The sequence below is a fragment of the Pristiophorus japonicus genome, chromosome 11 (genome assembly GCF_044704955.1).
Source record: "Pristiophorus japonicus isolate sPriJap1 chromosome 11, sPriJap1.hap1, whole genome shotgun sequence".
In the NCBI taxonomy this organism is placed as follows: Eukaryota; Metazoa; Chordata; class Chondrichthyes; family Pristiophoridae; genus Pristiophorus; species Pristiophorus japonicus.
Window position 1 is genome coordinate 136883484 of NC_091987.1, and position 26011 is coordinate 136909494.

Genomic DNA, 26011 nt, shown 5'->3' on the forward strand with positions numbered 1-26011 from the left:
GCTGAATAATTGGATAAGTGAAGAAAGATATGAAGCAGGGGAAGATGCAGGTTTATGGTTGGAGAGTGCGCAGTCGTGTCATGTTAGTTCACACTATGGTCCCATGACTATCAGACATCGAACAATTAATTGCTATCCCCTTCGGAGGATAAATAAGTGGGGTCCAAATGGGGTCAAAGCACCTGCAAGAAATGTCATGACTGTTGATGGAATTTCAGAAGCAAGTGAATCGCTTTGGCAGACTTAGTAATCCAATACTAAAAAATAATTTAAAAGGCTAAAGGAATGTTGGCCCTTATCTCGAAGGGGCTGGAAAAAATAGGGGTGTGAGTTACATTCCAGCAGTACAGTGCTCTGGCCAGACCACATTTAGAAAACTGCATCCAGTTCTGGGCATCACATCTCAGGAAGGATATATTGGCCTTGGAGAGGCTGCAGCACAGATTCAAAAGAATGATACGGGGCCAAGATGTTTAAATTATTAGAACTAGTTGCATAGAGGTATGTCACGGAACCTCAGTCCCATCGAATGCACATCCCGCCCCACGTGGGAAGTCAAGAATGCTTCTCATGTTCTGGACAACTGCAGGAAGTGCTGCCAACTGGAGAAGCTTCAGTTCTGGTTTCGGAGTTTGAGCAGCGGCTGGCATGAGGTAGTGCATCCGCGAGGCTGAGAGCTACATGGATAGCACATTGCAGGAGGTGGATACCCTGCAGCTTATGAGTTTTCAGACAAAAAGGGAATGGGTGACCACCAGACAGACAAGGAGGACCAGACAGGTAGTGCAGGAGTCCTTTGAGTGCATCTTGCCTTCTAAGCGATATTCAGTTCTAAATACTGGTGAGGCTGTTGGTTCCTCTTGAGCGTACAGCTAGAAGCAAAGCCATGGCACCATGGGTGGTTCAGCTGTACATGGGGGGAGGAGGAAGGTCTGGAACGCATTAGTGACGGGGCTTCAATATTTATTGGAACAGACAGGTGTTTCTGCGGCCACAGACGTGACTCCGGGATGGTATGTTGCCTCCCTGGGGACACGGTCAAGGATGTCACTGAGCAGCTGCAGGGCATTCTGAGGGGGGAGGGTGAACAGTCAGAGTTCGTGGTCCATATCAGTACCAATGAAATTGGTAGAAAGAGGGATGAGGTCCTGCAGGCAGATTTTAGGGAGCTAGGAAAGAGATTAATAAACAGGACCTCAAAGGTAGCAATCTCTGGATTATTCTCGGTGGCACACATTAGTAAGTATAGGATCGGAGGATAGAGCAGTAGAGCATTTGGCTGGAGAGATGGTGCAGAAGGGAGGGCTTTAGATGCCTGAGGCATTGGAACCGGGCCTGGGGGAGGTGGGATGTGTACAAGCCGGACAGGTTGGACCTCAACAGGGCCGGGACCAATATCATCCCGGGGGATGGGGGACATTGCTAGTGCTGTTAGGGAGGGTTCAAACCAGCTTGGCAGGGGGATGGGAACCTGAGAGTAGATTCAGAAGAGAGAGAAGCAAAGTTGGAAATGGAAGGCAGAAAATTCTGGAGTGTGGAAGGCAGAGGTAACAAAGGCTAGAAAATAGACAACAAAGGGGATTCGCAGTGCTTCATGGCATGTACTTCAATGCAAGGAGTTTAGTGAATTAGGCAATGAGCTGAGTGTGCAGATAGACACGTGGAAGTATGATATCATAGCTTTTACTGAAACTTGGCTGAAAGAAGGGCAGGAATGGCAGCTCAACATTCCTGATTAGAGGGTTTTCAGACGAGATCGAGAGGGAGATTAAAAACGAGGGGGGAGGCTGGGGAACGGCCATATTGGTTAAAGAAACTATTGCAGCTGTGAGGAGGGAAGGATCATCAAATAAGGCCATACGGGTTGAACTGAAGCAAAAAAAGGGGCAATCACACTGTTGGGAGTATATTATAGATACCAAAATAGTCAGAGTGGGATACAAGAGCAAATATGTAGGCAAATTTCTGAGATGAGCAAAAACAATAGGACAGTAATCATTGGGGATTTCAACGACCCTAATGTTAACTGGGATAGCATTAGTGTAAAAGGCATAGAGAGTGCAGAATTCTTATAATGCATTTAGGAGAACATTTTAGTCAGTATTAATTTTAGGGAATGAAGGTGGGCAGGTGGGAGGGTTATCAATGGGAGACTATTTTGGAGGTAGTGATAATAATTTAGTGTAGTTATGGAAAAGAACAAAGATAGAACAGGAGTAAAGGGGAAAGGCCAATTTTACTATGCTGAGATGCAATTTGGCTCCTGGAAACAGCTATTTAAAGGTGAATCAGTGTCAGAGCTGTGGGAGGCATTCAATGATGAGATAGTGAGGGTTCAGAGCAAATATGTTTTTTTTTATTCATTCACGGGATGTGAATGTCGCTGGCAAGGCCAGCATTTATTGCTCATCCTTAACTGCTCTTGATAGGATGGTGGTGAGCCGCCTTCTTGAACCGTTGCAGTCTGTGTAGTGAAGGTACTCCCAAAGTGCTGTTCGGGAGGGAGTACCAGGAATTTGACCCAGCGACGATGAAGGAATAGTGATATACTTCCAAGTCAGGATCGTGTGTGACTTTGAGGGGAATGTGGAGGTGGTGGTGATCCCATGCACCAGCTGCCCTTGCCCTTCTAGGTGGTAGATGTTGCAGGTTTGGGAGGTGCTGCCGAAGAAGCCTTGGCAATTTGCTACAGTGCATGTTGTCGATGGAACACACTGCAGCCACGGTACGTCGGTGATGGAGAGAGTGAATGTTTAAGGTGGTGGATGGGGTGCCAATCAAGCGGGTTGCTTTGTCCTGGATGGTGTTGAGCTTCTTGAGTGTTGTTGGAACTGCACTCATTGATGTAAGTGGGGAGTATTCCATCACACACCTGACTTGTGCCATGTAGATGGTGGAAAGGCTTTGGGGAGTCAGGAGGTGAGACGCTCGCCGCAGAATACCCAACCTCTAACCTGCTCTAGTTGTCACAGTATTTCTGTGGCTGGTGCAGTTAAGTTTCTGGTTTATGGAGACCCCCAGGTTATTGATGGTGGGGGATTCGGCGATGGTAATGCCGTAAAATGTCATGGGGCGATGGTTAGACTCTCGCTTGTTGGAGATAGTCATTGCCTGGCACTTGTGTGGCGTGACTGTTATTTGCCACTTATCAGCCCAAGCCTGAATGTCGTCCGTCCAGGTCTTGCTGCATACGGGCATGGACTGCTCCATTATCTGAGGAGTTGCGAATGGCACTGAACACCATGCAGTTATCAGCGAACGTCCCCACTTCTGACCTTATGATGGAGGGAGGGTCATTGATGAAGCAGCGGAAGATGGTTGGGCCTAGGATGCTGCCCTGAGGAACTCCTGCAGTCCTGGGGCTGTGATGATTGACCTCAAACCACGACAACCATCTTCATTTGTGATGTGTATGACTCCAGCCAGTGGAGAGTTTTCCCCCTGATTCCCATTAACTTCAGTTTTGCTCGGGCTCCTTGATGCCACACTCGGTCAAATGCTGCCTTGATGTCAAGGGCAGTCGCTCTCACCTCACTTCTGGAATTCAGCTCTTTTGTCCAAGTTTGGACCAAGGCTGTAATGAGATCTGGCTCCAGAAAAAGGGTGGGACTCCCAAATCTAGAGTCCACTGGATGTCAAGCAGTATATAGGGTTGGATAAGGCAGAAAAGGGAAGCTTATGTTAGATACCAAGAGCTTAATACTGCAGAAAGCCTGGACGAATGTAGTAAGTACAGGGGTGAAATTAAAAAGGAAATTTGGAAACAAAGGCATGAAAAAATATTGGCAATAAAATCAAGGAGAACACAAAGATATTTTGTAAATACATAAAGAGCAAGATGATATCTAAAGAAAGAGTAGGGCCTATTAGAGACTAAAATGTGTGTGCAGACGGAAGGCATGGGTATAGTTCTTAATGAATACTTTGCACGTCTTCACAAAAGAGAAGAACAATGCAGATATTGTAGTTAAGGAGAAGGAATGTGAAATATTAGATGGGCTCAACATAGTGAGAGAGGAATTATTAAAGGGTTAGCATCTTTGAAAGTAGATAAATCACCAGGCCCGAATGAAATATATCCCAGGCTGTTAAGAGAAGCAAGGGAGGAAATAGCAGAGGATCTGCTCATCATTGTCCAACCCCCTCTGACAATAGGTGTAGTGCTGGAGGACTGGAGGACTACTAACGTTGTACCGTTGTTTAAAAGGGCAGAATGGTATAGACTGTGCCAGTGAGTCTAACCTCAGTGGTGGAAAAAATTCTGAGGGACAATATTAATCGTCATTTAGAAAGGCATGGATTAATTAAGGACAGTCAATATGGATTTTCTGAGGGAAGGTTGTATATGACTAAATTGATTGAATTTTATGAGGAGGTAACAAGGAGGGTCGATGAGGGTAGTGTATTTGATGTAGTCTACATGGATGTGAGCAGGGCTTTTAACAAGGTCCCACATGGCAAACTGGCCAGAAAAGTTAAAGTCCACAGGATCCAGGGGAAAGAGTCAAGTTGAATCCAAAACTGGCTCAGTGGCAGGAAGCAAAGGGTAATAGTCAAAGGTATTTTGTGACTTACCAGTGGGGTTCTATAGGGCTCAGGGGTTTATTGCTTTTTATGGTATATATCAATGACTTAGACTTCAATGTAGAGGACATGGTTAAGAAGTTTTCAGATGATACAAAAATTGTATGTGTGATTGATAGTGAAGAAAAACTTTGAGGATGTAACATAGAAACACAGAAAATAGGTGCAGGAGTCGGCCATTCGACCCTTTGAGCCTGCACCACCATTCAATATGATCATGGCTGATCATGTATTTCAATACCCCATTCCTGCATTCTCTCCATACCCCTTGATCCCTTTAGCTGTGAGGGCCACATCTAACTCCCTTTTGAAAATATCTCATGAACTGGCCCCAACAACTTTCTGTGGTAGAGAATTCCACATGCCCACAACTCTCTGAGTGAAGAAATTCCTCCTCATCTCGGTCTTAAATGGCTTACCCCTTATCCTTAGACTGTGACCCCTGGTTTTGGACTTCCCCAACATCGGTAACATTCTTCCTGCATCTAACCTGTCCAATCCCATCAGAATTTTATATGTTTCTATGAGATCCCCTCTCATTCTTTGAAATTCCATTGAATACAAGACTAGTCGATCCAATCTTTCTTTATATGTCAGTCCTGTCATCCTGGAATCAGTCTGGTGAACATCGCTGCACTCCCTCAATAGCAAGAATGTCCTTCCTCAGATTAGGAGACCAAAACTGTACATAATATTTAAGGTGTGGCCTTACCAAGGCCCTGTGCAACTGTACGAAGACCTCCCTCTTCATATAAACAAATCCTCTCGCTATGAAGGCCAACATGCCATTTGCATTCTTTACTGCCTGCTGCACCTGCATGCCAACCTTCAATGACTGATGTACCATGACACCCAGGTCTCGTTGCACCTCCCCCTTTACCAATCTGTCGCCATTCAGAAAATAATCAGCCCTCCTGTTTTTATCACCAAAGTGGATAACCTCACATTTATTCACATTATACTGCATCTGCCATGTATTTGCCTAATCACCTAACCTGTCCAAATCACCCTGCAGCCTCTTAGCATCCTTCTCACAGCTCACACTGCCACCCAGCTTAGTGTCATCTGCAAACTTGGAGATATTAGTTTCAATTCCTTTGTCTAAATCATTAATGTATATTGTAAATAGCCGGTGTCCCAGCACTGAACCTTGCGGTACCCCACTAGTCACTGCCTGCAATTCTGAAACGGACCCGTTTATTCCTACTCTCTACTTCCTGTCTGCCAACCAGTTCTCTATCCACTTCAGTACATTACCCCCAATACCATGTGCTTTAATTTTGCACACTAATCTTTTATGTGGGACCTTTTCAAAAGCTGTTTGAAAGTCTAAATACACCACATCCACTGGCTCCCTTTTGCCCACTCTGCTAGTCACATCCTTAAAAAATTCTAGAAGATTTGTGAAGCATGATTTCTCTTTCATAAGTCCATGCTGACTTGGACCCATCCTGTCACACCTTTCCAAATGCGCTGCTATTACATCTTTAATAATTGATCCAACATTTTCCCCACCACCGATGTCAGGCTGATCAGTCTATAATTCCCTGTTTTCTCTCTCCCTCCTTTTTTAAAAAGTCGGTTTACATTAGCTACCCTCCAGTCCATAGGAACTGATCCAGAGTCGAAAGAATGTTGGAAAATGACCAACAATGCATCCACTATTTCGAGGTCCACTTCCTTAATTACTCTGGGATGCAGACTATCAGGCCCTGGGGATTTATCGGCCTTCAATCCCATCAATTTCCCTGACACAATTTGCTGAATAATAAGGATTTCCTTTAGTTCCTCCTTCTCACTCGACCCTCGGTCCCCTAGTATTTCTGGAAGGTTATTTGTGTCTTCCTTAGTGAAGACAGAACCAAAGTATTTGTTCAATTGGTCTGTCATTTCTTTGTTCCCCATTATGATTTCACCTGATTCTGACTCTAAGGGACCTACATTGGTCTTCATTAATCTTTTTCTCTTCACATATCTGTAGAAGCTTTTGCAGTCACTTTTTATGTTCCCTGCAAGCTTACTCTCATATTGTATTTTCCCCCTCCGAATTAAACCATTTGTCCTCTGCTGTATTCTATATTTCTCCCAGTCCTCAGATTTGCTGCTTTTTTTGGCCAATTTTTTATTTGTCTTTTCCTTGGATTTAACACTATGCCTAATTTCCCTTGTAAGCCACGGTTGAGCCACCCTCCCCATTTTATTATTATGCCAGACACGGATGTATAATTGTTGAAGTTCATCCATGTGATCTTTAAATGTCTGCCATTGCCTTTCCACCGTCAACCCTTTAAGTATCATTCGCCAGTCTATCCTAGCCAATTCACATCTCATACCGTTGAAGTTACTTTTCTTTAAGTTCAGGACTCGAGTCTCTGTATTAAATGTGTCACTCTCCATCTTAATGAAAAATTCTACCATACTGTGGTCATTCTTTCCTAAGGGGCGTCACACAACAAGATTGCTAATTAATCCTCTCTCATTACACAACACCCAGTCTAGGATAGCCAGCTCTCAATTGGTTCCTCGACATATTGGTCGAGAAAACCATCCCTTATACACTCCAGGAAATCCTACTCCACCGTATTGCTACCAGTTTGGTTAGCCCAATCTATATATAGATTAAAGTCACCCATGATAACTGCCGTACGTTTATTGCACTAAGAGGGTAGATAAAGGGGAACCAGTGGATGTGGTATATTTGGACTTCCAGAAGGCATTTGACAAGGTGCCAAATAAAAGGTTACTGCACAAGATAAAAGTTCATGGGGTTGGGGGTAATATATTAGCATGAATAGAGGATTGGCTAAAGAACAGAAAAAAGAGAGTTGGGATAAATGGTTCATTCTCAGGTTGGCAACCAGCAACTATTGGGGTACTGCAGGAATCAGTGCTTGGACCCCAACTATTTAAAATCGATAATAACAATTTGGAAGAAGGGACCAAGTGTAATGTAGCCAAGTTTTCTGATGATACAAAGAAGGGAGGAAAAGCAATGTGTGAGGAGGACACAAAAACTCTGCAAAAGGACAAAGACAGGCTAAGTGAGTGGGCAAAAATTTGGCAGATGGAGTATAATGTTGGAAAGTGTGAGGTCATGCACTTTGGCAGAAAAAAAATCAAAGAGCAAGTTATTATTTAAATGGAGAAAGATTGCAAAGTGCTGCAGTACAGCGGGACTTGGGGGTACTTGTGCATGAAACACAAAAGTTTAGTGTGCAGGTACAGCAAATGATCAGGAATGCTAATAGAATCTTGGCCTTTATTGCAAAAGGGATGGAGTATAAAATCAGGGAAGTCTTGCTACAGTTATACAGCGTATACCTGGAATACTGCACACAGTTTTGGTTTCCATACTTACGAAAATATATACTTGCTTTGGAGGGATTTCAGAGAAGGTTCACTAAGGTTGATTCCGGAGAGGTTGACTTATAAGGAAAGGTTGAGTAGGTTGGACCTCTACTCTTTGGAATTCAGAAGATTGAGAGGTGATCTTATCAAAATGTATAAGATTATGAGGGGGCTTGACAAGTTGGATGCAGAGGGAATGTTTCCACTGATGGGGGAGACTAGAACTAGGAGTCATAATCTTAGAATAAGGGGCTGCCCATTTAAAACTGAGATGAGGAGAAATGTCTTTTCTCGGAGGGTTGCGGATTTGTGAAATTCGCTGCCTCAGAGAGCTGTGGAAGCTGGGACATTGAATAAATTTAAGACAGAGATAGACAGTTTCTTAACCGATAAAGGAATAAGGGGTTATGGGGAGCGGGCAGGAAAGTGGACCTGAGTCCATGATTGGATCAGCCAAGATCGTATTAAATGGTGGAGCAGGCTCGAGGGGCCGTATGGCCTACTCCTGCTCCTATTTCTTATGTTCTTATGTAAGAAAGCTGTAGACTGCAGGAAGATATCAATTAACTGGTCATGTGAACAGAAAAGTGGCAAATGGAATTAAATCTGGAGAAGTGTGAGGTAATGAATTTGGGGAGGGCTAAAAAGGCAAGGAAATACTCAATAAATGATGGGATACTGAGAAGTGCAGAGGAATAGGGGGACATTGGAGTGCATGTCCACAGATCCCTGAATGTAGCAGGGTAGATAGATAAAGTGGTTAAGAATGTATATGAGATAAGAACATAAGAACATAAGAAATAGGAGCAGGAGTAGGAATTTGGCTCCTCGAGCCTGCTCCACCATTCAATAAGATCATGGCTGATCTGATCTTGGCCTCAACTCCACTTTCCTGCCGGCACCCCATAACCCTTGACTTCCCTATCATTCAAAAACCTGTCTATCTCTACCTTAAATATATTCAATGACCCAGCCTCAACAGATCTCTTGGGTAGAGAATTCCAAAGATTCACAACCCTCTAAGAGAAGACATTCCTCCTCATCTCCGTTTTAAATGGGCGACCCCTTATTCTGAAACTTTACTCCAATTCTAGATTCCACCACAAGGGGAAACATCCTCTCTGTCCTTTTTGGCCCCCTCAGAATCTTAAACATTGCAATGTGTATAGGCCCAGCTTGCTTAAACTTTCTTCATCCCAGGAATCAATCTAGTGAACACATGCATGACAAATCTTTTCGAATTTTTTGACGATGTAACTAGTACAGTGGACAAGGGGGGGCAGTGGATGTGGTGTATTTAGACTTTCAAAGGGCTTTTGACAAGGTCCCACATAAGATTAGTTTGCAAAATAAAGCACATGATATTGGGGGTAATGTACTGAGATGGATAGAGAACTGATTGGCAGACAGGAAGCAGAAAGTAGGAATAAACGGGTCCTTTTCAGAATGGCAGGCAGTGACTACTGGGGTACCGCAAGGTTCAGTGTTGTGACCCCAACTGTTTACAATATACATTAATGATTGAGATAAAGGAATTGAATGTAATATCTCCAAGTTTGCAGATGACTGTAAGCTGAGTGGTAGTGTGAGCTGTGAGAAGAACGCTAAGAGGCTGCAGGGTGACTTCGACAGGTTAGGTGAGTGGGCAAATACATGGTAGATGCGGTATAATGTGGACAAATGTGAGGTTATCCGCTTTGGTGGTAAAACCAGGAGGGCTGATTGGTAAAGGGGGTGGTGCAACAAGGCCTGGGTGTCATGGTACATTGAAGGTTGGCATACAGGTGCAGCAGGCAGTGAAGGCGGCAAATGACAGGTTGGCCTTCATAGCGAGAGGATTCGCGTATAGGAGGGAGGTCTTCCTACAGTTGTACAGGGCCTTGGTAAGGCCACATCTTGAATATTGTGTACAGTTTTGTTCTCCTAATCTGAGGAAGGACATTCTTGCTATTGAGGGAGTGCAGGGAAGGTTCACCAGACTGATTCCCGGGATGACAGGACTGACATATGAAGAAAGACTGGATCGGCTCGGCTTGTATTCAATGGAATTTTGAAGAATGAGAAAGAATCTCATAGAAACATTAAATTCTGATGGGATTGGACAGGTTAGATGCAGGAAGAATGTTCCCGATGTTGGGGAAGTCCAGAACCAGGGGTCACAGTCTAAGGATTAGGGATAAGCCATTTAGGTCCGAGATGAGGAGGAACTTCTTCACTCAGAGCATTGTGGGCATGTGGAATTCTCTACCGCAGAGAGTTCATTAGATATATTCAAAAGTGAATTAGATGTGACCCTCACAGCTAAAGGGATTAAGCGGTATGGAGAGAAAGCAGGAATAGAATATTGAAATGCATGATCAGCCATGATCATATTGAATGGTGGTGCAGGCTCAAAGGGCCGAATGGCCTACTCCTGCACCTATTTTCTATGTTTCTATGTTTCTCTGAACTGTCTCCAATGCAACTATATCCCTCCTTAAATAGGACCAAAACTGCACACAGCACTCCAGGTATGGTCTCACCAATGCCCTGTACGTTTATAGCAAGACTTCCCTACTTTTCTACTCCATCCCCCTTGAAATAAAGGCTAACATTCTATTTGCCTTCCTAATTACTTGCTGTACCTACATGCTAACTTTTTGTGTTTCATGTACAAGGCCCCCCGGATCCCTCTGTACCTCAGCATTTTGCAGTCTCTTTTTTTATTCTTCCTACAAAAGTGGATAACCTCACATTTTCACACATTATACATCATCTGACAAATTTTTGCCCACTGACTTAACCTATCTATAAACCCGTTACACGCGATATTAAGTTCCATTGACCATGATACCGCCCGTTACAGACGATATTGAGTTCCATTTACGGTGATACCGCCTGTTACACACGATATTCAATTCCATTGATAATGATACCGCCCGTTACACATGACATTCAGCTCCATTGATCATGATAATGCCTGTTACACATGATATTGAGTTCCATTGACAGTTCTACCACCCATTACATGCAACATTCGGCTCCATTTACCATGATACCGCCTGTTACATGCGATATTCAATTCCATCAAGCGTGATACTGCCTATTTTGCACCTTCACCTGAGACGAATTTCTCAGACTTGTTATTCACAAGGACTTCGTGGTGGTCACTGCTTCCAATATTGTTATCAACAGATGCACCTGCGACAGATAAATTGGTTAGGACGAAGCCAATTACATTGTTTCTTCATGTTGATTCTCTCACTGACTGGCACAAGCCCATTCGGGCAGCTTTATCCTTCAGGATACAGCCAGCTCAGTCCGTTGTGGTGTTACTGAGCCATTCTTAGTGATCAACATTGAAAACCCATGCACAATATATTATGTGCTCTTGATTCTTTCTGTACTTCCTCGAAGGGGTATTTAACATGGAAGAATATTGATTCCTCAGCTGAGGGAGGCCGGTAGGTGGTCATCAGCAAGAGGTTTCATTGTCCGTGTTTGATTTAAAGCCATAAGACATCCAGTGGGCCAGAGTCACTGTTGAGGACATCCCAGGCCACTCTCACCCATCTATATACCCACTTCAGATGGTTCAGACCTGCCGGTGAGGTAGTACATACCATGGATGATGATGGGCCATTTTCTGATAGGTATTGTTCTGTGGGCTTGACTTGCCCATCAGACAGCTCTACCGCCTTTTGCAACAGTTGCCGGATGTCGGCTGAGTTTGCATGGCCTACTGGACTGGGTGGCCTTTTTGGTGACCGGATTTAATGACTAGAATTGTTCGGTTTCATTTTTATTAGCCTTTTCTTTAGTGTTTTGATGCAACTGAGTGGCTTGCAGGGCCATTTCAGGGGGCAGTTAAGAGTCACATTGCTGGGCCATTTCAGGTGGCAGTTAAGAGTCACATATAGGCCATGGTTAAGGATGGTGGGTTTCCTTCCCTAAACAACATTAGTGAACCAGCTACCAATGCGGCAGCCTCATGGTCACTTTTCATTGCAGATGTTTAGTTCATGGCACCGTGGCTGGCTCTGTTGCACAGGAGGACAGGAAAAAGAGTGGGAGAGTGAGAGTGATCGGGGATTCAATTGTAAGGGGAATAGATAGGCGTTTCTGCGGCAGCAACCGAGACTCCAGGATGGTATGTTGCCTCCCTGGTGCAAGGGTCAAGGATGTCTCGGAGCAGGTGCAGGACATTCTAAAAAGGGAGGGAGAACAGCCAGTTGTTGTGGTGCATATTGGTACCAACGACATAGGTTAAAAAAAGGGATGAGGTCCTACAAGACGAATTTAAGGAGCTAGAAGCTAAATTAAAAAGTAGGACCTCAAAAGTAGTAATCTCGGGATTGCTACCAGTGCTATGTGCTAGTCAGAGTAGGAATCGCAGGATAGCGCAGATGAATACGTGGCTTTAGCAGTGGTGCAGCAGGGAGGGATTCAAATTCCTGGGGCATTGGAACAGGTTCTAGAGAGGTGGGACCAGTACAAATTGGATGGTCTGCACCTGGGCAGGACCGGAACCAATGTCCGAGGGAGAGTGTTTGCTAGTGCTGTTGGGGAAGAGTTAAACTAATATGGCAGGGGGATGGGAACCAATGCAGGGAAACAGAGGGAAACAAAAAGGAGACAAAAGCAAAAGACAGAAAGGAGATGAGTAAAAGTGGAGGGCAGAGAAACCCAAGACAAAAAACAAAAAGGGCCACTGAATATAAAGGGCCTGTAGGAGGGGTCAAAACTAGAAATCATGGTTTAAAAACTAGGATTAAAACACTCTACCTAAACGCATGCAGCATTCGAAATAAAGTAAATGAGTTGACGGCACAAATCATTACAAATGGGTATGATTTGGTGGCCATTACAGAAACATGGTTGCAGGGTGGCCAAGACTGGGAATTAAACATACAGGGGTATCTGACGATTCGGATAGACAAGAAGAGAAAGGAGGTGGTGTAGCTCTGTTAATAAAGAATGATATCAGAGCAGTTGTGAGAGACGATATTGGCTCTAATGAACAAAATGTTGAATCATTGTGGGTGGAGATTAGAGATAGTAAGGGGAAAAAGTCACTGGTGGGCGTACTTTATAGGCCCCCAAATAATAACTTCACGGTGGGGCGGGCAATAATCAAGGGAATAATGGAGGCATGTGAAAAAGGAACGGCAGTAGTCATGGGGGATTTTAACCTACGTATCGATTGGTCAACTCAAATCGCACGGGGTAGCCTGGAGCAGGAATTCATAGAATGCATACGGGAATGTTTCTTAGAACAGTATGTTACAGAACCTACAAGGGAGCAAGCTATCTTAGATCTGGTCCTGTGTAATGAGACAGGAAAATTAAACGATCTCCTAGTAAAAGATCCTCTCGGAATGAGTGATCACAGTATGGTTTAATTTGTAATACAGATTGAGGGTGAGGAAGTTGTGTCAGAACCAAGTGTACTATGCTTAAACAAAGGGGACTACAGTGGGATGAGGGCAGAGTTGGCTAAAATAGACTGGAAACACAGACTAAACAGTGGCACAATTGAGGAACAGTGGAGGACTTTTAAGGAGCTCTTTCATAGTGCGCAACAAAAATATATTCCAGTGAAAAAGAAGGGTGGTAAGAGAAGGGATAACCAGCCGTGGATAACCAAGGAAATAAAGGAGAGTATCAAATCAAAGACCAATGCGTATAAGGTGGCCAAGGTTCGTGGGAAACTAGAAGATTGGGAAAATTTTAAACAACAGCAAAGAATGACGAAAAAAGCAATAAAGAAAGGAAAGATAGATTACGAAGGTAAATTTGCGCAAAACATAAAAACAGATAGTAAAAGCTTTTACAGATATATAAAACGGAAAAGAGTGACTAAAGTAAATGTTGGTCCCTTAGAAGATGAGAAGGGAGATTTAATAATGGGAAATGTGGAAATGGCTGAGACCTTAAACAATTATTTTGCTTCGGTCTTCACAGTGGAAGACACAAAAACCATGCCAAAAATTGCTGGTCACAGGAATGTGGGAAGGGAGGACCTTGAGACAATCACTATCACTAGGTGGGTAGTGCTGGACAGGCTAATGGGATTCAAGGTAGACAAGTCCCCTGGTCCTGATGAAATGCATCCCAGGGTATTAAAAGAGATGGCGGAAGTTATAGCAGATGCATTCGTTATAATCTACCAAAATTCTCTGGACTCTAGGGAGGTACCAGCGGATTGGAAAGCAGCTAATGTAGCACCTCTGTTTAAAAAAGGGGGCAGACAAAAGGCAGGTAACTGTAAGCTGGTTAGTTTAACATCTGTAGTGGGGAAAATGCTTGAAACTATCATTAAGGAAGAAATAGCAGGACATCGAGATAGGTATAGTGCAATCAAGCAAACACAGCATGGATTCATGAAGGGGAAATCACATTTAACTAATTTACTGGAATTCTTTGAGGATATAACGAGCATGGTGGATAGAGGTGTACCAATGGATGTGGTGTATTTAGATTTCCAAAAAGCATTCGATAAGGTGCCACACAAAAGGTTACTGCAGAAGATAGAGGTACGTGGAGTCAGAGAAAATGTATTAGTAAGGATAGAGAGTTGGCTGGCGAACAGAAAGCAGAGAGTCGGGATAAATGGGTCCTTTTTGAGTTGGAAATCGGTGGTTAGTGGTGTGCCACAGGGATCGTTGCTGGGACCACAACTGTTTACAATATACATAGATGACCTGGAAGAGGGGACAGAGTGCAGTGTAACAAAATTTGCAGATGACACAAAGATTAGTGGGAAAGCGGGTTGTGTAGAGGACACAGAGAGGCTGCAAAGAGATTTAGATAGGTTAAGCGAATGGGCTAAGGTTTGGCAGATGGAATACAATGTCGGAAAGTGTGAGGTCATCCACCTTGGGAAAAAAAACAGTAAATGGGAATATTATTTGAATGGGGAGAAATTGCAACACGCTGCGGTGCAGAGGGACCTGGGGGTCCTTGTGCATGAATCCCAAAAAGTTAGTTTGCATGTGCAGTAGGTAATCAGGAAGGCGAATGGAATGTTGGCCTTCATTGTGAGAGGGATGGAGTACAAAAGCAGGGAGGTCCTGCTGCAACTGTATAGGGTATTGGTAAGGCTGCACCTAGAGTACTGCGTGCAGTTTTGGTCACCTTACTTAAGGAAGGATATACTGGCTTTGGAGGGGGTACAGAGACGATTCACTAGGCTGATTCCGGAGATGAGGGAGTTACCTTATGATGATAGATTGAATAGACTGGGTCTTTACTCGTTGGAGTTCAGAAGGATGAGGGGTGATCTTATAGAAACATTTAAAATAATGAAAGGGATAGACAAGATGGAGGCAGAGAGGTTGTTTCCACTGGTCGGGGAGACTAGAACTAGGGGGCACAGCCTCAAAATACGGGGGAGCCAATTTAAAACCGAGTTGAGAAGGAATTTCTTCTCCCAGAGGGTTGTGAATCTGTGGAATTCTCTGCCCAAGGAAGCAGTTGAGGCTAGCTCATTGAATGTATTCAAGTCACAGGTAGATAGATTTGTAACCAATAAGGGAATTAAGGGTTATGGGGAGCAGGCGGATAAGTGGAGCTGAGTCCGCGGCCAGATCAGCCATGATCTTATTGAATGGCGGAGCAGGCTTAAGGGGCTAGATGGCCTACTCCTGTTCCTAATTCTTATGTTCTTATGTTCTTATGTTTCTTCTTTTAAACATGAATTCAATTACACAAATTGCCACGGTGGGATTTGACTCATATTCTCCTGATTTGTATTGGATTACTTGTAAAATAGGCACTCTGTTATCATCGCCGTGATTTAACAAGGAACATATAAATGAACAATAATAATGCCAAACGACTGCAGTTACAGCACTTTTCAACTTTAATATTGTTCACACACCGGGTTAAAAACAATTGTAACTCACTCTTTTTCTGCAAGGTGAATGAAATTTGCATTGCTGTCTGGCTTATATTCACACACCAGAGAAAGACAGAGACTGACACAGTTCTGGAAGCCTTTGGTCCACGTCATCTGACTGCTGCTATGGTACCTATCATTCACAACACACCTCCAAACAGCAACCGCTCTTTTCCTGATTCTAAACACATGAAAATGGAATCCTGATGTTTACTTCCTAGATCAGTAGTTCTCAACCTTTTTGTGTTCACGGCACACTTTCGAATACTAGAATTTTTGGCGGCACACTTGAAGGGATTAAACGTTGAACACAGGTTAAAAAAAAAGCAAGTTTCAGAAAATTTAAAAAACATTTTATTAATCACAGTATATGAAGATATACATATATGTTATTTATTTTTTATTCTGAAAGTAACAATAAAATAATAAACTATAATAATAATTCCTCACATTAATTATAGATTAATTCGTATTTTAATGTGATACTTGAGCCTGACGTTTTTTAGTTATGTCACTAATATTAGGGCTTATAATCGATAAGGCGACTCTCATTTCATGTTCAACTTCACTAAGTTTGTCCCGTTTTTTGCATTTGATGTTCGTAAGAGTTGAGAATTCTAATTAGCAGAGACATGATGTTGAAAACTGCATCAGAATTATCAAGGCTTTTTTTTGGATATTGCAGGATATTCTTCTTTAATAGAAATACAGAACGCATCAAGAGACATATCTGAATGTTTCATTTTAAGACCGCGGTCTGTAGAAATAGAAGTCAATTCTTCTTCTGGCAATGTAAAATCAAAATCTGACGTACTAATTGGAGAAAATGGATTTCTTACCCAATCATACTTCTCTACATCCAAAGATGGAAAATATTTTTTGATGTTGTCTTCCAGTGATGCCAAATGCTCTATCACGATAGGAGCAACCTTTTTAAAACTGTGATTTGGTATCAAAGGGAACATTTCAAGATTTTTTTCTATTGCGCTCTTTTTCCAGATAGAAATTTTTTTCTGAAAAGCTAATAGCTTGTCTGTAGAGGTGAGAATGTTTTCATTTCGCCCTTGCATACTGGTATTAACGCTGTTCAGACAATTAAATATACCTGCCAAATATGCTAACTTAGCACACCACATTTCACTCTTAAGGTATTTGCAAACGGTATAATTTCCTTCGCTTTCAAAAAATACTGACAATTCTTCTTTAAGTTCAAATACACAACATAAGACTTTTCCCCTTGAAAACCATCTTACCTCTGTACGCAAAAGTAAACATTCATGCTGTGCATCCATAGCTTTGCAGAGCTGTTTAAACAAGCGAGTTTTTAAAGGTCTTGATTTTATATAATTTACAATATTAACAACTTGATCTAACAAAGATTTTAATTCAAGCGGTAAGGTCTTTGCAACAAGTGCTTCTCTATGCAAAAAGCAATGGGTGAATAATATATTTGGGTTATGTTTTTTTGTGAGCGTAATGAATCTTTTGACACATCCCACCATAGATGGAGCACCGTCCGTGTTGATTCCAACACATGAGTTCCATGAATTTTCAAGTCTTCTTAATATGAATTCACAGAATCAAATATGTCTTGACCTCTAGTATTTTCTGGAAGTTCTCTGCAGCACAGAAATTGGTTCAATATCTCGTTTTCATGAATGAAGCGAACAAATGCTAATAATTGTGCTTTACCACTAATGTCGGTGGACTCGTCGATTTGCAAAGCAAAATTCGAGTTTGTAAGTTTCTCGGCTACATTTTCTTCAATGTTAGATGACATATCATTTATCCTTCTCCGAATTGTATCGTCAGACAGCGGAATTTTTGCAATTTCTTGTTCCGTTTCATCACCAAGCATTATTTTGACAATGTTACGACATGCAGGCAAAATAAGTGACTCAGCTATAGTATGAGGCTTCATTTGCTGCGCTATTAATTCAGCAACTTCATAAGAAGCAATTTGAACCATATCTGACAACTTAACAATTTTTTCAAAATATTTCACTTGTTTTGATTGCGTTGCCATCAATCTCCTAAAATAAGTCTGATCTTTTGCTGCAAGATGCGCATGTTTCGTCGTAAAATGACGTTTAAAGTTACTGGGAACCATTGCACTGTTCGACAGTTTTTCGCCGCACACAACACACAGTGGAATGGGGCATTCTTCTTCTCCTGTCCATGAAAAACCACCTCAAATAATCCTCATATATTGACGATGAATTTTGGATTTTTTAGGATTTGGTTCGGCACTGCTTGTACCAGCATTGGTTGTAGGCCTACTGGTGCCACTTGTAGTGGCACTGTCATTGATATCTCCTTGCTCATTTTTATATTTTCTTATGATGAATTTGTCCATTGGAGGGGACAAACTTTATTCGTCTGAGTGATCCAAACTCCAGAAAGACACGAACTGAGTCTTCCAATTTCCAAACTGCAGAGGGTCCAGACAGAAACGAACCTAGAGTTGAACAGGAAGTTTTGATTTTGACTATGGTCAAAATATGCTAAAAGCCAACTCTCAAAAATCAAAGGAACCACTAGGGTGACTAGGCCAGGTCAAATTGGATGCCGCATACATCAAAGGAGCCGCTAATTGCCACTATATCAGGTCAAAGCATCAAAGATGCCAAAATAACAAAATATAAATAAGAATGTGGTCAAATGTAATTCAATAGTTTTGACATTTTATTATAAAAACTACACTTTTTACTGCATATGTGTTAGACTCATCTTTCATTTCATTCATCCGAATTAATAATCAAATTTTAAGCTTTTCACAAGAACAATTTAATACTATTGTTTTGGATTGGGGATGGCCAAGGCCCAAGTGCCCCCCCTGGCTACGTCCTTGGTACAGACACATACACACACACAAATGTAAATACACACACACACACACAGAGTCTCATTCGATGGTAGGCACTCGTACTTCTCTATCAGTAATGGGAGGGAGTAAAGGAATTGGGGGGGGGAGGTCTGGTGTCGAGTACTCAAAGGAAACAACTTTTGCCAAAGGATTTTGTTCCGAGTATGGACATTTAAATTATTTGTGTGAGTTGTCTCTTGTCATTATTACTTGTACAACTCTAGAACATAGTTTTTTTGATAATAGTAGAGATAAATAGATAGTTATTTGTCAATATTGGCAATGTTTACTACAGCAGTGGCATCATATATATAGGTAGATGACATGTGTGTCTGTCTGTCTGTCTCTCTCCCCCTCCCCTTCTGTTTCAGAGTTAAATGGTTTGTGTTTCATTGTGAAATCAGCTAAAGTCCACCATACGTTTACACAATTTGGGAGCATACCTGTGAAGGGATCACAGCACACCACTGTGCCGCGGAACACCGGTTGAGAACCACTGTCCTAGATTGTAACTCCAATTTGGGAATCATACTAGTCCAGTTAGTGACCAGAATGAGTGATGAGCAAAGTAAAGAACAGCACAATAAAAAGCCAGATTTCAAAACACGGGCCACAGAATGTTTCCGAAACATGACTATGAAGAATGAATGGTCTTGGCTTCGCTAGAACACTCACAATTATCTTCACAGAGACACAGCTGTCAACCTCGAAACACATATTTGGCAGGTAAGATCAATGGAGGTTTGAAATTGAACGAGAAGGCCAAATACTTGTAAATATCTGCCAGTCAGAGACATCCACACATCACAACAGTGGTCAGATGATGAGGAGCAAAGATTTGCAGACGATGCCTGTCTGACTTTCTCCGAGGTGCAAAGATTAGCCAGAACATAATGTCAATTTCATTCAGCACAAAAATAAGACAAACAATTGTGTGAATATAATGTGCATGTTCTTTATTGTTAGCAATAATTAACTCGGAGTGTGCGCTGCGGACAGCAATACAGAACCTGAAAATTATCTCAACGTAGTAACAGAAGTTGGTCATCCAGTCCCTCGAACCTGTTCAGCCTTACAGTCAGATCATGGCTTCTGTAATTCAACTCCATTTACCCGCTCTTGTTCCATATCCTTCGTTTCGTGTATGTAGACACCTTTAACAAATGACTCCTGAGGTAGGGTATGCTACTAAAACTGTGTAGACCTGTAGTCCTTTATTTGCAGCTCCTTGAGTGAGGACACCAAGCTGTGAGCTCCTTTATATACTGGGTTACCTGCAGTGTGCAGGTAGCCCTTAGGTCTCCAGCAGCAGTACCCTCTGGTGTACAGGTAAGGTGTGTACAGTGTAAGGGTACATTCAGTGTTGCATAACAGTGTTACAGACATCACACAGTGAACAGGCAAGCATATACAACCCCTTGATACACTTACCAAACACAAATCTGTCAATCCCAGTGTTTTAAATTATTTTGAATCAAATAACGCCAGCAAGAGAAGAAATCAGAAAGAAAATTAAGTTGGAAACACAGAGCGAATGAAAGAGGGAGATTGAATCACAGGGAGTGACTTGGCAAGACAAGTAGAATGAGGTTGAGGGGGAGAGAGTTCTGGATATTAATAGAGACAGAATGAGGGGCCATGACTGAAACAATGTAACAGGGATTGTGAGAAAGTGGATAGTAAGGCGATAGTGGTAGTAGCAGGACCAGCATGGGAGTACGGGAATGGGAGTACAGGGGATGCCATTAAAGATGTCACATTGATGAACTAGGATTTGATATTTCTTGTAAGGTGTGCTTTGGATTGCATTTTGCATGTAATGTTTTAAACTCAGAAATTGTGGCTCTGTCATTGCACCATTCATTGTTCCAAAAGGTTACTCAGCTGGTCGATGTGTAATGTTTCATCACCTCAATGACAGTGATACTTAAACATCACATGGGAACAAAACCTGTTTGTTCAAGTGTCTGTAAATAATGTCAGTTGGGATGTGATCTAATTGTCCCACTAAGGGTTTACCTACACTATATTACTGGTATTTTAAGTTTGTTAGCTGATTGTTGAAATTTGAAAGCTTTTATACAGCACCGAATAAAATTGTCTCCATTCAGAAATGGCTTCTTCACGAATTGTAGAGATAGGAGCCGTTTATTACCCTATTCTGGCAGCAATTGGAGTACCTGGTGGGTGACTATCAGCAGGTATCATGTAACTAACAGAATGGTTAAGTGTTGTTGTCCGTGTTACAAACTTTTTAAACATTGCATGTTATTCTTCCCCGCTTTGTGATTTACTTAGAACATTCCATTCTTGTCTGGATGGTAAATGGACCGAGAAACTCATCCTTGCGATGTGCTGACCGGCCGAGTCTGGGCACTGAGTCATTCCTTGCTGCTACCGCACCAGGCAGCGGTCAAACAGGCACATGTCACTCCTGACTGTAATCCACTGACTTCTGCTGAAGGGCGCGCCTGTTGTGGGGATCGGGTTAGGAAGGATTGCCTGTGATTGTCGTGTTTTCCCAGGATCTATGCCGGCATGAGTCAGTGCCTTCAGGATAGAAGGACGGGGAAGAAATGGATTGCTCATCAGAAAGTAAACATATGACAGAAACCGTCTCCCTCCTTTGAAGGTGCAACCTTGTTTTACCATCAACCTTTTGTCTCCAATATTAATTACCTTTGTGCTAATTGGCTTCACAAGACCTTTTATGTATTTGATCTGAGAGGAATCTAGTTTCAGTAGCTGTGTGTTCTTGTCGGCAATGTGAACAAATCAATCTTGGAAAGTGTTTCTCAGATATACGACCAAATATTTTATAGGGTGTGTTAACTACCTTATTCTATTCAGGTATTTTTACTTCCCGACTGGGAGATCGCGGATTGTAGTGATTTTCCGTCAGTAAACGGGCGGGACTTGGCCCGATTGTGGTTACACTGAAATGGTTGGTGGATCCGGTACTGCCCGTTACTGTGCAGACTCGCCCCATTGAATGTTAACACTCTTTCATTATTTTAATTGAACAATTCTCACAGGCGGACTTCACCCAGTGACTTATCTGTTTGTGTAACTGAACCACTCGAGCAACAACACCTAGATTAACCATTGTCTGCCGACTCTCATTGTCCCTTTCCCTGAAGGCGGTTTCTGTATTGGGACTGGCTCTCACTTAGGTTCAGGAGGGGGCATTAGATGGAGAACAGGAGTGGAGTTCCGTGGTGATTTGTTCTTATACAGTGCAGTGTTTGGGACCGATCCCTGACCCGCGGATCCTGCTGCCCTTTGCTTTGCTCACACCTTGTGCTGAGGTAGAAAGACTGCAGCGAGTTTTCCTGGAGCAGCTGACAGAATGACATCCCTTGACATATTGTGTCATCATTCATTCACAATGCTCCACTGGGAACCGAATCAAATTAATTGCTTGCAGCTAACAGGCAGTAACTCAGTGCCATGCTGGTGTTTCCAATGTATTTTCAAAACTCACCGTGTCTGACATTGTGTGAGTCAATCAGTCGTTTTTTCCGTGTTATGGTTCAAGCCACATTTCGTTTCCTAATCTGTACTTCCTGATTTAACTCGCCTTTTGCTTTCAAAGTTGATAGTGTCCCGCACGGCGGACCTCGCAGTGTCGGAATCTGCTCAGTAAACTTATGTCAAGGGCCACAAGTGAAAAGGCAGCTGTGGGTGACCACTGTCCCCGGAATAATCCGCAGCATGAGCTGCCCCTTCGGAAGAGGAGTCACGGGGAGAAATAACTCAATAAACACATTCACTGACCGTGTACATCGCTTCAACTGATCGGTGATTTTTTAGTCTGGTTAATGATTTGACTCTTTCTTTATCTCTCCTTCTCACAGTGAACCTGATGGCCATCATAATCCTGTCCCGGGGAAAGTGCGGTCTCTCCAAATGCATCACTCGCTACCTGGTGGCCATGGCAACGGCGGATCTGATGGTGATTGTCTGTAATGTGATATTAAATCGGATGACACAGCTTTATTGGTGGGACACTTTCCTGTTCTACACTCCTGTATGCAGGTTCATTGTCTTCCTGGCTCCTGCTGCCATAGACAGTTCTGTTTGGTTAACAGTCGCTTTTAGCTTTGATCGCTTTGTAGCCATTTGTTGTCAGAAGCTGAAAACAAAATATTGCACCGAGAAAACCTCAGTGGTGGTTATAGTGACAGTGAGCACACTGTTCTGTGTGAAGAACACTCCCTGGCCCTTTGTTTATATCCAGTATTTTTCACGGAATGGTATACCGAGGGGTTGCCGTTTATCAAGAAGCTTTTATGTTGTACCCACATGGATTGCATTTTCCTGGATTGACCAGCTGTTGACCCCACTGCTTCCCTTCTGTGTGATTTTACTGTTTAACGCTCTCACCGTCAGACGCATTTTAGTGGCCAGCCGGGCCCGAAGGAGCCTCCGGGAGCACAGCAATAGTGGCAATGACCAGGACCCCGAGATGAGGAACCGCAGAAGGTCCATCGTTTTACTCTTTGCGATATCTGGCAGTTTTATCCTGCTCTGGGTGACAACCGTCGTATATTTCTTATATTTTCGAATTACAACCTCCTTTCAAAAGAGATATTTGTTTAACCCTTTTAGTGATTTTGAACAAGTGGCAATTCTGCTCCAGCTCCTGAGTTCCTGTATGAACACGGCCATTTACACAGTGACCCAGAGTAAGTTCAGAGAGGAGTTGCTCAATGCGCTCAAATATCCCTTTACTCTCATTGGTCAATTAATAAACAAGGAAAGCAGCTGAAGTGAAGCTCGAGCTGACTCCCCCAATGTCACAACTCAACCCCATATCACAATTGTCACCCACATTTCCAGAGGGACTCAGCAACAGGACCAACAACATGTCCTTTCAATTCATTTATTGCCAAAACAATGTAAATATTTCCGTATTCGCGCCTGCAAGATTGCGAACTCTCGCGGAGCTGGGGAAGAGTGAGCTGCCGGTCAGATTCCAGCTGAGCACCAGAGTTAACAAAGCCCTGTTACTGACGTTTATGTAAAAGGCCTTTGCGAGTTCCTTGCACCAAATGGAAGCTGAAATATTTCCCGATACAAATGACAAACTTGCTCAATTTTGAATTGTTTAACATTGAATGTATAGTTGTTTGGTTTCACTTCTCAGACTGAATGATGCTGAGATAAAATATAAAGTTCATTTTGGGTGTTCATTTTATTATTTCTACCGCGGGAGGAAGATTTGCTCTGGTCCCAATTGGTAAACATTGACCAGGTAATCTGTTCTAGTGATAAAGCTTGAAAGATAAACTAGGCCAAGACAATAGGGAGAATTCCCACCCTCCATCCCGCTTCCCTTCCTCCAATGGTGCCCTGGCTCATTTACATCCACCGGAGAGGGCAGAAGGGCCGTGGATAAAGTTCTCATCCAAAAAGTCTCCGACAGTTCACCACTGCCTTAGCACTGCACTGAAGTGTCAGGCTAGATTATGTGTTTAAGTCCCTGGAGTGAGACTTGAACCCACAGCCTTCTGATTCACCAAAGAGTGCTACCATGGAGTCAGGGCTGACACTTGAGAAGATGAGGGTGGGTCTTCTTGAACCGCTGCAGTCTTTATACTTTGAACTGTTTCATACCACTGATTCCTCCCCGAGCCACATGCACGGCAGGGAAGCAGTCATCAACATTGGTTTAGGACTGGAGTCACTTATAATGACGTCAGCATTGCTTCCCTCAGATATTACAGAACCAGTTGGTTGTTTAGAGAAATTTAACAGCTTCATGCACAGTTTTAATGATACCAATTTTTTATTCAAGTTTACGGCACTGAAGGAGGCTATTCAGCCCATTGTGCCTGTGCTGGTTCTTTGAAAGAGCCATCAAATTACTCCTACTCCCCAATCGTTCCACATATCCCTGCAATTCTTTATTTTTGAAGCATGTATACTGTTCCCTTTTGAAAGTGATTCTTGAATCTGTTTCCATCACCCTTCCGTACAGTGCATTTCAGACCACCACAACTCACTGTGTAATAAATATGTTCTTAATTTCCCCCACCCCTGTTTTTCTCCAATTATCTTCAATCTGTGTCTATGGGTATCGCCCCTCCCACCGGTGGAAACAGTTGCTCCTGATTTACTCGATCACAACCCTCATGGTTCTGAACCGCTGCATTAATTCTCTCCTTAACCTTCCCTGCTCGAAGGAGAACAACCCCAGCTTCTCCAGTCTCTCCATGTAACTGAAATCCCTCATCCCTGATATAATTCTGGTAAATCTCCTCTGTATTCTCACCAAGATATTGATTTCCAGAATTGGCCACAATACACCAGCTGGGGCCGAACCAATGATTTATAAAGGTTCCTCAAAACATCCTTGCTTTTTTATTCGATGCCTCTATTTATAACGCCAGGGATCCTATAAAACTTAACAGATTTTCCACCTGCCCACCCCGCCCCAAAGTCTCTCTGTTCATGAACCAGCTTCAAGTTGTACTATTTTATTTTTTATTTCCTCTCCTCATTCTTCCTCCCAAAATGCATCACTTCACATTTCATAGAATCATACAGCACAGAAGGTGGCCATTAAGCCCATCGTGTTTGTGCTGAATCATTGAAAAAGCTATCCAATGAGTTCCACTGTGCTGCCCTTTCCCGAGCTGTGCAAATGTGTCCTTTTCAAGTATGTGTCCAATTCCTTTTGAAGGTTATTATTGCATCTGCTTCCATCACCCTTTCTGGTATTGCATTCCAGATACTAACACCTCGCTGCATAAAAGCAGATTCTCATCAGTTGTCCCCTGGATCTTTTGCCAATTATCTGAAATCAATGCCCCCTGGTTACCGAGCCTCCTGCTGGTGGAAATGGTTTCTCCCGATCTACACTATCAAAAACCCTCAGAATTTTGAACTCCTCTATAAACATCTCTGTATTAAATTTAATCTGCCATGTATCTGCCCATGTAACCCATCTGTCTATGTCCTCCTGAAGTCTTGCTACTATCCTCCACATTGTTTCATATGTTTCCAACCCTTGCATCATCTGCAAACTTTGAAATTATGGCACTTACCCCAAGTAATTAATCCCTCAATTTTGCTAACAATTCCATTATTTGGCACTTTATCAAGTGTCTTTTGGAAGTCCATGAACACAACATCAACTGCATGACCTTCATAAACCCTCTCAATTATTTCATCAAAGAATCAGAGGTTATTTTAGGAATGTCTGCTACACACAGAGCTCTGTGCACAGATCTGGGGTATCTGCTAAACCAAGTGGCTGGTTACCAGAGTGGCAATGGGAATTTAGTGAGAGTGGGAATTCGGTGCAGCGTGGGATGGGTGTGGTCAGT

General features: G+C 42.8%; 1 protein-coding gene across 1 annotated transcript; it reads left to right on the forward strand.

The window, feature by feature from the left end:
• The first annotated feature begins 503 nt into the window (after positions 1 to 503).
• Positions 504 to 23448, forward strand: LOC139275588 (probable G-protein coupled receptor 139). Its single transcript, XM_070892759.1, has 4 exons — positions 504 to 653; positions 9488 to 9569; positions 19644 to 19704; positions 22491 to 23448. The coding sequence occupies exons 1-4, from the start codon at positions 504 to 506 to the stop codon at positions 23446 to 23448; spliced, it is 1251 nt and encodes a 416-aa protein (XP_070748860.1).
• The last annotated feature ends 2563 nt before the right edge of the window (positions 23449 to 26011 follow it).